This window comes from Mustela nigripes, chromosome 12, assembly GCF_022355385.1.
Source record: "Mustela nigripes isolate SB6536 chromosome 12, MUSNIG.SB6536, whole genome shotgun sequence".
NCBI classification, from domain to species: domain Eukaryota; kingdom Metazoa; phylum Chordata; class Mammalia; order Carnivora; family Mustelidae; genus Mustela; species Mustela nigripes.
In genome coordinates, this window is record NC_081568.1 from 156,933,690 (window position 1) to 156,948,501 (window position 14,812).

A 14,812-nucleotide genomic window follows, 5' to 3' on the forward strand; every position below is an offset into this window, starting at 1 on the left:
CAGGTGTTTGCAATCTTTAGATAAGCTATCTAGCTGATCTCTGGCTAGCTGAAGCAGTCTCAGCTTGCTACTTCTCCGCCATCTTGACTCCTCCCCCCTAAGGTTATTTAAATATATATATAATTTATTTATTTGAGAGAGAAAGAGAGACAAGAGAGAGGACAGGAGAAGGGGTAGGGTAGGGCAGAGGAACAGAGGGAAGCAGACTCCACACTGAGCAGAGAGCCCAATGCAGGGCTTTTGATCCCAGGACCTTAGGATAATGACCTGAGTAGAAGGCATACACTTAACCAACTGAGCCTCCCAGGGGCCCTGGTATCCCATTTTCTTTGTTTAATTTGGGAACTCTTACTTTCAAGTGCACTTCTTTTTTTTTTTTTTTTTTTTTTAAAGATTTTATTTATTTATTTATTTGACAGAGATCACAAGTCGGCAGAGATGAGCAGAGAAGTGTGTGTTGGGGGGGAAGCAGGCTCCCCGCTGAGTAGAGAGCCCAATGTGGGGCTTGATCCCAGGACTCTGGGATCATGACCTGAGCCAAAGGCAGAGGCTTTAATCCACTGAGCCACCCAGGTGTCCCTCAAGTGCACTTCTTAACTAATCTTATCTAACTGGAATTTTCCTCATAATGACCATTATAAATCCCCTGAGGGCCAGCAGCCATGTGGTAGGACCCTTAGTTGTAAATGGAGTTTAACCCACATTTTTTGTCCAGCCATATCTGGATACATATGGGGTGCAGCCCACGTTTCTGTCCAATCATATTTTGGGGCCCCAGCCTGATGGATCCCAAGCCAAGTTCTCAAAGACAAAGCTGATTTCAAACAAATGTGAGACTTTAGTTGCCACCAGTAGTTCTCAGTGTGTAATCTGAGGAAGATTTCCAAACAAATGAGGAACTCCAGCCGGCAGTTCTTAAGGAGGTATCTGGAACAGAAGAAGCAAGTGCTGGGGCTCCAGTCAAATGGGGAATTGTGGTCCAAAAGTCCAGCAGTGTCTAAGGTAGAACTAGTGATTTCAAACAAATGGAGAACTGACTGAAAAGCCAATTAATTTGGGAAGTTTAATGCAAAACAAACAGAGCTCAGAACTGGGAGCAACTTACCTACAGCCCTCAGATATGGCAAGAAAGAGAACTGGAAAGGGTTTATAGGCACCATATACCTGTGCTTCTCCTTGTCCCCAGATGGGAACAGTGTGAGAAGTTTCCTTTGGATCTGACCATCATTTTCCAAAATCTATTAAATAACATGAGTTCAGCACAATAAATTTTTAATATCTAATTGGGCTTCTTAACAATTCATGAATCAGACTGCATCCTGTCTGGCAAATAGAAAGGCCCTCCAAGGAGTTGTGCACAATGGAAGGCTTTTAGACAGAAGGAAAAAGGAATAGGGAAAGAGCAGATTAGCTCATTTTTTTCTTTGGGGAATGGGAAGGGTCTCTGTGGCAGATTACCTCTTGGTGCTGAGTAGAAAATCCCAGGCTGTCCAGTTCCTTTACATTTCTAGACAAGTATGAAATGACAGTTAGATGAAAGCCTTGGTGTGATGACATGAGCTGAGCCCACATGACTCCATGTGAGGCCTGTTGTTTCCTTTGAACTGAATTTGCCTGGAATTTGAAGATTGGCTGCTTGGATATATGGTGTTTCTGGACAATCAGAGTATTTACAGGAATACAAAAGTTCGGTTTGCTGACATGGCACCTGCTCCATCTCAGGTCTAGAAATTTATTTCAACCCAAGGAATATCACCTAGAAAAGGAAGGGGCCTAAAGACTTATCTAGAAACTATGTAAGGGTGTCCTGACTCTGAGGAACAGGAGGGAGCATGTATCTGAGTCATTTAGAGAAGTCTTTTCTCTATAGTTAATATTCCCCTGGGGCACAGAAGAAAGAGTAGAGGAATTTCTTACGTGTACCTGTTTTCTGTGAGCACAGGGCTCTGGTAAAGTCAACTTTGCTCTGGCTCAGCTCCAGGAAGTGGAGTCTTTTCCAGGATTGAATGACTACCTTTATGCTGACTCTGTCACAAGAAAATCAGATGGGTTAAAGACAAAACAATGATCCCCAAATGTAGTCATTTACATGAAGCCCCACATTACCAAACCAAGACTTAATTCCAGTTTCAGTTCTCCCAGAAATGGAATCTTACACTGGCTCATCGGGAATTTCCTGGTAAACCCCCCCATTTTTTTTAAGATTAAAAAAAATTATTTATTTATTTATTTGGACAGACAGAGATCACAAGTAGGCAGAGAGAGAGAGGGGAAGCAGGCTCCCGTTTACCAGAGAGCCCTTTTTGGGGCTTGATCCCAGGATCCTGAGATCATGATCTGAGCCAAAGGCAGAGGCCACAACCCACTGAGCCACCCAGGCCCCCCCCCGGTAAGCCTTCTTTAGAGGGTTGCCTGGGAAGCCTCTGCCATCGTCTACAAGGACAGCAGCCTTGCAATACTCAGGTCACTTTTGCTTGGCAGTACTTCCCTGTTCCTGCTCTCTTCTGCCTGTAAGAACCTTTCATTTGGTAGAGCTCTCCGGGATTCCTATCCACCTGTGAGACTGAATGTTGCCCAATTCTTTTATCACCAAATAAAGCAATAAGATCTTTAAAATTGGCTCCACTGGATTTTTCTCTTAACAGAGGAAACAACAAAACTATTCAGCAGAGTGCACATGACTACTTTTGTTAGAGTTCTGCAAACTTTCTTTGTTCTCTCTGGGGCACTTTTCCAAAAGTAGAAACACTGCCTACTTCAGAGCCCACGTAGGTGTACCTCTGGTCCCCTTGGGGCATCCCGCAAGTTCTTTCCAAAATGAAGGTGGGTTTGCAGAAGTTCTGGGCACACTGCCCCATGGGCTGTGTACTAAGGAGGTGTTGTGGAGTTTTAAAACTCTTTGGAGGAAACCTTGTCATACAAGTAACTCATCAACTACTGAACATCACTACTTCCGCAGGATGGCAGTTTTGAATATTCTGATCAGGGTCGCCCTGAAATGTGGTATGCCTTCTTTAAAGAGGCCCTGGTTTGTCCACAGTTAAATATTTCATTGGGCTGGTACCATTCAAGATAAGGTGAGGTCAGGCAATAAGGAGGTTAGAAAGGGAGAGTGGCATTTGAGGACCATTGTGAAACAGGGGAGACTATGAAGCTTAGCTGCTGAGAATAGAAAGGATGGCATCACTTAGCCAGGCTCTTTTCCTCATTCCTTCCCCAACCTCTCTCCCCTTGTTCTATGCATCCCATTTCAGCTTATTCTAGAAAATGTCTGTCCTCCAATTACTGCAAAATCTTTATGTCTTTATGTTAAAATGGGGTCCAAGAACCAACGGCAAACAAGGGAGGTCTGCAGAAATGCAGAATCTTCAGCCTGTCCTAAGACCTGCTGGATCAGAATCTGCATGTTAATAAGACCACAGATCATTCATTTGCACATTAAGTGGAAGACGCCTTTGATGGGGTTTAGTACACGCTGCCTAAAAATATGGCACTTTGGTGTGCTGAATATTTGGAAATGGAGGAATTTGTGAAATGGTACAAGTAGTAAGGGCTTTCTGATCTTCTCCCTGAATCAAGTCCTAAGATGCTCATGTGGGATTGCTCCCTATTCCTAGAGGACAGAGACATCTTTATTCCCAAGACGGCAGGACCAGAAAGGAGTCTGAAGACACAGGCCTTGATAGATTTCCCCCGTTTATTACATTTGACTTATATCCCCACTTGTTCTATCATATTTCTCCATTGTTGTCCACCCTTCATCAAATCTAGTGTAACAATCATTCTTCAGGGCCTTTATCTCCTTATGAAGTCTACGATGTCATGTAAACTTATATTAAACAAATTTGTATGCTTTTCTCTGATTAACATACCTTTGCTGGTTTAATTTTCACAACCAGTCCAGACATGATAAGGGTCCAGGAAAACCTTTTCCTCCCCACACTCTGTGCTCTATTATGCAAGCAATGACAGTAAATCTTGCTCTTCTAGACCTAAAAGGTTTTGACACTACTTAAATGCCTAAGGATTTTTGCTCTTTAAAAATTAATGTAGCAGGAGAGATAGCAGGAATTGGGAGTCAGATGAAACTTGGAGCAAATCTTTCATTCATTTATTCATGAGTGAGTGATTTAATGTGCAGCCTCAAAGACCATATAGGTAACATAAAAACAATGAAAATCATGCTCATTTCTGACAAATGCCAAGAGGACTATATGATTTAAGGGCAACTGACTCACAGCAGGACCTTAATAAACATCAGGTTTTTCTCACTAATGAAATAAAAACATACCTGAAAAACAGTGTTGCATTAAGACTGAAATGACTCAGGGGCGCCTGGGTGGCTCAGTGGGTTAGGCCGCTGCCTTCGGCTCGGGTCATGATTGCAGGGTCCTGGGATCGAGCCCCACATTGGGCTCTCTGCTCAGCTGGGGGCCTGCTTCCTTCTCTCTCTCTCTCTCTGCCCACCTCTCTGCCTGCTTCTGATCTCTCTCTATCAAATAAATAAATAAAATCTTTAAAAAAAAGACTGAAATGACTCATGTGTCATTTATATGAGTTAACTTCTTGATTTGTCTACAACTTAAGCCAGATTTGATGGAAATGCTGAAGATTTGGGACAAAGGGTAGGAGAAAACAAAAACAAAAACAAAAACAAAAAACCTTGACTTGATGAAAGGCTTTGGTATTTGGGGAAAAAATACCGATGTGTTAAAATAGCCCATGTTTGATGGTTTTCACCTAAAAGAACTTATTATTCCTGATCATTCTAACTAAAATATCCAGCAAGTTGTTAATAAGTTAAAAATATTAATAAGTTACAAATAGATGAAAAAGGCAAAATTCTGATTAAGAAAAGTAGTTTCCCACTTGGCATTCTGGTGTAAGTTGTGAAAAATATAACAACTCAGCACTCTGTACTTCAGTCCTGCTTTATAGATCATTTGGCGATATTTGAATGCCAAGCGTTGTGCATTGAAACATTTGGGACTGAAATGGTTGTAGAAATACAGGAAAAGTTATGTAATTTTGGAAGGACAGGTGAAAAGCAGGTCTGACTCAATGGTTCGAGATGCCACCACTGGCTTCTGAAGGAGCTGACCACCTGATGGAGATGCATGTCTCCCACTCACTCTCAATCCTTCCCCACCTCTCTGTTGCCCAGCAGCAGCCTCCTCAGGGCCCCCTTCACCTCCTTGTTTCTGAGGGTGTAGATCAGAGGGTTCAGGAGTGGTGTGACAATGTTGTAGAAGAGGGTGAGGAACTTTCCCTGGTCCTGGGAAGAGCTGTTTCCAGGTTGCATGTACATGTAGATTATGTTTCCATAGAAAAGGGAGACCACGGTGAGATGGGAGCCACAGGTGTTGACGGCTTTGTGCCTCCCTGAGGATGACTGGATGTGCACCACGGCCCGTACAATGTAGCCATAGGACACCAGGATGAACACCAGAGGTGACAGCACAATACCCACTGCGAGGACAAAGATGGTGCCCTCAATGGCAGCCGTGTTGACACAGGCCATCCGGATCAGAGCAGGCATTTCACACAGGAAGTGGTCCACACTGCGGTGCCCACAGCGGGGTAAACGCAGGGTTACTGGGGACATGATCAAAGAGTTGGCCACCCTACAGCCCCAGGCTACCAATACCAAGCCCAAGCAGAGTTTTGGATTCATGATCACCATGTAGTGAAGGGGCTTGCAGACTGCAACAAACCGGTCATATGCCATGACCGCCAGGAGCAGGCATTCTACACCACCCAGGCCGAGAAACAGGAAGAGCTGGATGGCACATCCTGTGTAGCTGATGGTCTTGTCATGCCCATTCAGGTTATAGAGCAGCTGAGGGATGGAACTGGTGGTGAAACTGAGGTCCAGGAAGGATAGGTGGGTGAGGAAGAAATACATGGGAGTGTGGAGTTTGGGGTCCAACCAGGACACCAGGATGATGGTGGTGTTGCCCACAAGGGTCAGGAGATATGCAATCAAGATGACCACAAAAAGGATCCTCTCCAGATAGGGGCGGTCAGAAAACCCCAAAAGAATGAAATTTCCCTGAGTGCTCTCATTGGTCCCATCCATCTCTACTGTACCTGAGGAGGAATATTGATACTAGTAATAGTAGCACCTATTAGAGAAGAACACTTACAATGACTCAAATGTTCCTTCATGCTTTTTACACTTATTTAGCTATTTAAGCCCTAATATCAAATATTAGTGATATGGAGTTGGCCTTCTTATTATCCATGACTTACAGAAGAGGAAACAGAGACAGATGTGTTCAGCAAATTACCATATTCTAGAATGGAGCAGAGCTGATTTTGAATCCAGGAAATGGAATTTAGAATCTTCATCCTTTACTGGAACAGATTCTAATTCCATGACAGGAAAGGAAATGCTGCTTCAGCCCAATCATTGATTCCTCTCAAAAGCCAACTTCCTAAGCTCCTGCTCAAACTTCAAAGGCACCCAGTGGAGCTCCAGAATAACCAATTAATAGTATTTGGAGACTATCCCTTATATGTGGAATACTTTATCCAGTCTTTATCCAAAAGACAAACCTCATTCATTGTGATGTTCCTGAGATGATTTTGAGTAGATAAATAATGTAGGAACAATAGAATATTACTAAAGCAACATACACATAAAATCACCCCCCCACACTTCCCTCTCTCCTTCTCTCAACTGGGGATGGTATTTAAGAAATGAGTATCTGGGGTGCCTGGGTGGCTCCATCAGTTAACTGTCTGTCTTAGGCTCAGGTCATGATGCTGGAGTTCTGGGATTGCGCCCTGTGTGGGCTTCCTGCTCAGCTGGGACCCCATTTCTCCCTTGCCGTCTACCCCTCCCCCGATGCACTCTCATTCACACACGTTCTCTTCCTCTCTCAAATAAGTGAAATCTTTAAAAAGAAAGAAATACGGGTATATTTTTTTTCTTTTAAAACATTATATAGTGTTTGAGGAAAAAAATATCACATTATCCAACAGACAATAAAACTTGAAGGCAATAATTCACATGTATGTGCAGAAACATCGATCCCATTTAAACACCAAGAATGAATCACAATCCAAGGAGAGCCTAACCCACAACTCTTGCAGATTAGTGTCAAGGAAGAGACATAAAAAAATCTTGGGCTACAGCTCCAATCTCCCTCTTCACAATCCCTTAGCCAACAAGACACAACTATGAGATCTCAGAAAGTTCTTCACCTTCTTCAGAGTTTTCTAATCTAAAATAGTAATAAACAACATTGTTTATTTTACAGGTGAGTTTTAAGATTGTTTTTTAAATAACGAAAGAACGTCAATCAGTGTGAAAATCTGTATGTATGTGACATAAAGGTTATGTCTCATATGAACAGGTAATGGCAAAATAAGCCCATGAGACTAGAAAAGGAATTTCTTTTTTTAAAAAAAAGATTTTATTTATTTATTTGACAGACAGAGATCACAAGTAGGCAGAGAGGCAGACAGAGAGAGAGGGTGGGGGGAAAGCAGGATCCCTGCTGAGCAGAGAGCTTGATGTGGGGCTCTATCCCAGGACCCTGGGATCATGACCTGACCTGAAAGCAGAGGCTTAACCCACTGAGCCACCCAGGCGCCCCTAGAAAAGGAAGGTCTGAAGAAAAAAAAATTTTTCTAGTGAGAGGAAAGTACCTTTAAGTATATTCAGACATACTTTGGAAATATAATAATTTTTTTAAACATTTTATTTATTTATTTGACAGAAAGAGAGATCACAAGTAGGCAGAGAGGCAGGTAGAGAGAGAGCAGAGAGCCTGATGCGGGGCTCGATCCCAGGACTCTGAGACGATGATCTGAGCTGAAAGCAGAGGCTTTAACCCACTAAGCCACCCAGGCACCCCCAAAATACAATGATTAAAATAGGATCACTGACAAGGAATTTGAATGGGGTCACTGTGGATCCCTAATTCACTACTTTCACAAAAAAAATTTAAATCAAACAGCTAGTATATAAGGAAGAATGACAGTTGTTCTCTTTTTTTTCCCCCTGATTATCTTGGATTTAGTCAGTTCTCACAAAACAAGTTGCAATTCTCAAAAGCTCTGAGGCAAAATACAAATCAATTTGATAGCATATTATAAAAAATCTTTAAGAACTACTACTAACAACACCTAAGAAATAATCACAATAATAGAAGAAATCAACATGATGATGGACAGGGTACCTTGTTTACTATTTTTTTCAAGAAACTGGAGTGAAAACATGTAATGAGAAATAGGTAAGGACTTAAAGAAACAGTGCACAAGAAAATAAGTTATTTACAAAACTGTGATTTGAAACATTAAGGTTTTAAAATATAAATATAAGGTTATTTGCTTTTTAGATAGGTTAGTATTTGAACACGTGTTATATACAGAGCTGGGAAAGTATGGGGAAATAAGCCCATTAAATTTTGATAAGAATTAAATGGGGATAATATCTTTGGAAGGTTAAAGATCATTAATTAAAAATTTTTATCTGGGGGGCGCCTGGTGGCTCAGTGGGTTGAGCTGCTGCCTTCTGCTCAGGTCATGATCTCAGGGTCCTGGGATCGAGTCCCTGCATCGGGCTCTCTGCTCAGCGGGGAGCCTGCTTCCTCCTCTCTCTCTGCCTGCCTTTCTGCCTACTTGTAATATCTGTCAAATAAATAAAAAATCTTTAAAAATATTTTTATCTGGACATTGTTGACATTGTCCATGTCATTTTAACAATAGAAACACCTATCTTCTATAAAATTTAAAATTAATTAGTCCGCTCCCCGGGTCTATCTCTTCCTTTACCCCTTCCTCCATTCATGCACTCCCTCTCTTTCTCTAAAATAAGTAAATAAATCTTAAAAAAATACCGCTCTATATATTATATTAAAATAGAAACACTATCTGAAAGCATACCCTGAACCGTTAAAGAGGCCTACTTCCAGAGAGTGTGATGGATTTTTTTTTAAAGATTTTATTTGTTTATTTGACAGACAGAGATCACAGGCAGGCAGAGAGGCAGGCAGAGAGAGGAGGAAGCAGGCTTCCTGTTGAGCAGAAAGCCCGATGCAGGGCTCCATCCCAGGACCCTGAGATCATGACCTGAGTCGAAGGCAGAGGCTTTAACCCACTGAGCCACCCAGATACCCTGAGTGTGATGGATTTTAAAGACTTTGATTTTTACATGATCTATTCTTTATTAATTAGTAATACATAATCATGTATTGGGAAATCAAAAAGGATATATGTAGATCTTGGATGTCAGCCCTTTGACTCTAGTGTCATTTGTGAATATCTTCTCCATTTCTGTGGGTTGTCTCTTTGTTTTGTGGACTGTTTCCAAGAATATGAAAACAAACAAACAAACCAAAACAAAACAAAAACCAAAGGGGCTCTTACATTGTAAAAATTAATAAATGAATGAATGAATGAAAAAATATATATATACACATAAATAAAATAAAATATTTACAGCAAGAGGAAAAGGAGATTTGATATTCAGGAAATTCCCCTATGGATGATTTTTTCCCCTGAATCTGTTAATATGTCTTTTTAACTTTGACATTCCCTTTTTACAGAAATCATTGTTCCATTAATTAACAAACTAAAAAGGACATAAACGTAGGAAGAAAGATAGAAAATAAGGAGGCAAATAAGACTGAAACAAATTTCCAATCACTCTAATAATGTCAGTGTTTTACATCAAACAGCTGCACAAGCTTCTCACCGTAAAATTATGAATCCTCTGAAATAACAGAAAAGTAAGACTGGGGAGCTCAAAATAATCCAAATACAATGAAAGGGCCTGAGTTTGCCTTTCAGGATAATTTGAATTCCAGTCTCCTTCTGAACTGTTTCCACAGCTCCCACGTGGAGGTAAAAAAGACCCTAGGGGAAGGTGTGGGAGACAGTGAGGAGACACCGTTAATGTCATAGCTCATCTCCCAGCTCCTTGTCTTGTCTTGTGTTTGGGATGAGGGGAGTCCCTTGTCCCACCACTGGAGTTCTGGGAGGGCTGATGCAGGAGCCCTGCGGCTTGCAAAGGCTCTCTCCATGGGGGAACCTGGTGTCTCACGAAGAACATGGAATACAGTCATTTTCTGAATGATTCTGGGGAAGTCACACCTATTTTTTCCCTTAAATTCAAACTTTGGAAAGAATGTGATCATTTTTTTTCCTTGTGTGGAGATCCTTCTCAGCACACTAGCTCAGCATTAACAACCTCCCAACACACGTTTCACATGTTAGAAGGACTCTCTAGAGCCACTGTGACTGTCTTCATACTTGACCTTATTGGACACCCGCCCCTGCAGAAAGCATATCTTACTGTGTGTCATGCAAATTTGCCACTACTTTCCTGGTGTTGGAGAGATTGGGCAATACCGTTATTTTACCTTTCATACATGGACACAACTTAGTAGCTCAAAGGATAGACAATTAATTGCCTCATGTGGCATTTCAACTTTGCCCTCCCTGGAAGCACATCCTCTCCATTGCTCAAAGCTGGAGAAGAAAGGCAGCATCAGATGCTTAACTGGAAAGACCTGACCTCTCCCCACCCATGCAGGTGGCGACTCGTGGAAAGGTCAGGACATCAACCTAGTGACTGATGACTCGGTTTTTCAGATCTAGTTTTGTGTGGAATTGGAGCTAAAAGAGCCTCGTGCCTGCAGAACTGAGATTATTGCTTTGCAAAAGAACAGATTTTTGTGTTTTGGGGTGTGTATTCTGGCAGGGTATGGAAAGGTATAACACATTTCTCCCTGTAGGTGCTGGTTGAACTCTGGGAATGCCATTGCACCTAAATGCACCATCCTACTGCAGAAACACCCACCTTTCAAACACAAGTCAAAGAAACCTACTGCCTTTCAGTTCTGGAGGGCAGGTGGCCATGTGATCCAGAAGTTTAGCTTGTTTTACAAGTATTTTTAATCTTAAAGACATTTAAACTCACAAGAACTGTGGCCCCAATGGTGGATGATAAGGAATTCGATCGATGTATTGAGGAGGGGATGGGGCAGGCCCATCTCCAGGCAAGGGCTGACATCACCCCAGCTCCCTCCAAGAAATTGGGAATATTATTTCCTTTTCTTTTTCTCAAAAGGAAACCCACATCTCAGATCTTGTTTTCTCAAGTTTTCCTGACTGCCTTCCTTATTAACACTGATTCCAACATTAAAAAAAAAAAGGAACTCACATGTTTGTTTCTTCATATTTTGCCTTGTTAGCACTTTTACTTGCTTTCCTTTTTTTTTTTTTTTTAAGATTTTTTACTTACTTGAGAGAGGGAGCTAGTGAGAGAGGGAACACTAGAGCAGGGTGAAGGGCAGAGGGAGAAGCAGGCTTTCTGCTAAGCAGGGAGCCTGATACGGGGCTTGATTCCAGGATCTGGGATCATGACCTGAGCCGAAGGCAGACATTTAACCGACTGAGCCATTCAGGTGAGCACGTGTTATCCTTTAAAGTGATTTTGCTTTGGTAGATGTTTTTTTTTTTTTTTTTTTTTTTTTTTTTTTCTATTGTAGTTAAAGAACATGAGCTGTGAAGTCTGGGTTTGTGTGCAGCTTTTGTCTTGATCTGTTGGCCATAACCCATAAGCTTTCCAACAGCAAGAACAATGCTCCTCATTTCCTACTTTTCTGTTCCTTTGCTTCATTCCATACAACTTTTCCTTTTTTTTTTTTTTAACAAACCAAAAGAAAAGTACAGATTCATAAGTTGAGTTCCTAAATCCAGAGATATACTCACCATTTTTACTTGTATGTACTGGATGCCACTAAAAGTCAGAAAGCAGAAGGTGCAGATCTAGGTGGAGGGTCCCAGGGGATTGTGCAGTGTCCTCTCCCTGACTGTGCATTCACACGGCTGTTCTAGGCAGGGGTAATTCCAGACATGGGAGGAAAGGAAGGCACCTCTCCTGGGCTTGCCGTACCCCTATAAATGCAATGGACCACAATGTTTGTGCAGAGAGCCAGGAGGGCAGTGCAGATGGCTGTTCTGAGGAGAGATGGGAGGGGTTTTAATGGTGGTCCTGATTAATCAACAGCCCAGTGCTCTGGGGAACCTGTAAGCCCACAGGGGTCATTAGTACATGCACGGAGCTGTGCTGTAGGCATGCATGGCATTGAACTATTCAATCCCCTGTAGGATCTAGACTCAAATGAGGACCAGGAGAATTTGTCCCTTGATATAAAAGGGATTTATTCCTTCGTGTAACTAAATCTGGGGACTCAGTGTGTTGTTCTTTAAACATAAACACTGATGGGCCCTTTGCTACCATCAATATTGCCCCCCAATTTCCCCCCAATCCCCAAATTTCCCAAAGTTGCTCCCAATTTTGTGTGTCTAAAAAACAAATGAGGCATAATCAGTCCCACACAACCTGGAATAGGATCATGCTTTATCTATTCCTACTTATTCTTCCTTTTTTTTTTCTTTCCTCCTTAACCTATGGAAAATATAGCAAAAGTATTTTGACTTTTTTTTTTTACTAAAACTGTAATGTATGATAAGAAGACAGCATTATCTAGTAAATAATAGTAAAAATAGTAGTAAATAGTAAATAATTACTTATTATAATAAATAGTAAGTAAATAGTAAGAAATATAAATAATAGTAAAAGTAGTAGAAATAGTAAATAATTACTTATTATAATAATAGTAAATAAATAGGAAGAAATATAAATAATAGTAGAAATAGTAAAAAAATGACACAGGTGCATTGATTAAGAAATATTTTGTTATTGATTTAAGGAGGTAATTGAGTGAAGTCATTCGTTCCATTCATTTATTTGTTTTTGGACCTGAAGGGAGGATGTCAGCATATACTGATCTGTACTACTAGAGGAACATTAAGCAGGCATCATAAGCCCCTAATTTTATTAGATTATGTGCCTATGAGCATGTTTTTAAAAGCTTTTGGAGAAGCCAGTATGACTTCAGGTAGCTGGTTTATTTTTTTTTAATAATGATAAAGTGAATAAATTGAAATCGAGTCCAGGCAATCAGCCTCGTGATATCAGAGAATCATCTGCCCCATTTGAGTCAATCAGCAAGGGGATTAGAGGGATGGTTTGGGTGCTTCTGCATTCATACAGCTACAGAATCAGGGGATGAGGAGGATATCCCATATAAAGTAAGAGGTGTGACATGCAGGTTGGTGGACTGTACCCTCTCTGTATCAGACCACCTTTCCTGTGTAAGAGGAGCAGTGTTGGACCCCAGCATAACCCAGGAAACCCACGTGCTTGAGGGGCAGACAGGTTTAAGGAATCCCAGTGTTCCCAATGTCTCTGCCCTTGGAAACATGCAGAATTGAGATCACCACCCTAAATTTGCTGAGTGCTCTCTCCCCACTAACCCGGGTCTTGGACTCCCTGCTTCCACCCCATCCTGCATATGACTCTCCTACCTCTTCCCCTTATTCTGTGCCTTCTTAACACCTTGGAATCATGGCCTTACTTCCATAACTCACCTGAAAAAAGCCATCCCCCAACACTTAGGGACATTACCCGCTTTGGTCTTCGACTTGCCAGGCTTCTGTTAATCCGTAAACAGACCTCTTTCCATGATTTCCACGATTTAGTCTTCTATGTCACTGATTGTCTCATCTACCTCATTCAACCTAGTGGTCAGGGCCTCCATTTTTCACTTCATCTCAGTAATGACATTGTTAACTTCTGCATGATTATATCTTAGTTCTATTATTTCTGCACTGAGGGATTCTCCCGTTTCTTTTGTTCCTTTTTCAGCCCCAGACTGTTATCTTCACAAAGATTGTTCTGAATTCCAGCTCCAACGTCTTACATCCTGATTGATTAAATCTATGGCAGGGAGTATTACCTCTGGTTCTTTCTTTGGTTGTGAATTTCTCCTTCTAGTTGTTTTGTTCAGAGAAGAAAGGAGGAAGGAAAGAGAATGGGGTGGGGGAGGAGAGGAAAAAAAAAAAACACATAAATCAGCCCAGACAGCAATACTTCTATCCACAGTTACCATGTCTTCAGGAAACAATTCTGGTGCATGCTGATTTATCTCTGGCCATTGCCTAAGATCCAAAACTCCAAGTTTGAAAAAGCCTGGTTATATGGGTTTACCCACTGCTGTTGCAAGTGGGGAGGCTCCAGGCTTGCCCAGCACAATCCAGTCCCCAAAAGTCTTCACACAGTGCACACACGGAGGTCAGAGCTCATTGTAATACTCAGCAAAAACCTGCAGCCAGGGTATCAGCCATGTGTCCCTGACTCAGTCCCCTCCTGCCCCGTGTCCCAGAAAAGCTGCTGCAGAGGCCTGAATCTGTGTGGTAGACAGCAAAGCAGTGTCCAGGCTAGTGGTGATCTACTCCATTCTCTGCTCTGTGCCTAGCTAGTCCCAGAAATCAGCTTCTTCAAGCACACACAGAGGTTCAGGCCTGCTTTGGCTCACACCAAAAAGTAAGAGGTTTTCTGGCTCTCTGCATGCCCTTCTGACCCCACCATGGAGCTCCACTCCATGCCTCCCCAGCTGTTACTGGTCTCTAGAGAAGACAAACAATGCTCTTCAGCTCCCAGAAAGGGGAGAGATCTCTCCCTGAGCAACCCAGGGATCTGCTCGCCAGGATGTACTCAGAGTCACAGACCAGGGCAGTCTTTCCCATGTTCTCCCTCTTCCTGGCTTGGCTCCATGAACCCAGCTTCCTTCCATTCCCAGACCCACAGCTTCCTGTCCCCCAGTTCATGGCTCTGAACCTTCCTCCTGCCAAATTCAGTCATTCTGAATGTGCACATTGTTTCTCTACTCCTCTGATCTTCTTCCTAGTTGTTCAAAATAGTTGAAGGTTGTATTCAGAGGACAGGGCA

General features: G+C 42.0%; 1 protein-coding gene across 1 annotated transcript; it reads right to left on the reverse strand.

Annotated features, from left to right (window-relative positions):
* Positions 1–5,134: 5,134 nt before the first annotated feature.
* LOC132028094 (olfactory receptor 2W3) lies at positions 5,135–6,079 on the reverse strand. Its single transcript, XM_059416743.1, has one exon. It carries the CDS (start codon positions 6,077–6,079, stop codon positions 5,135–5,137), a length of 945 nt encoding a protein of 314 aa, XP_059272726.1.
* Between the last annotated feature and the right edge of the window lie 8,733 nt (positions 6,080–14,812).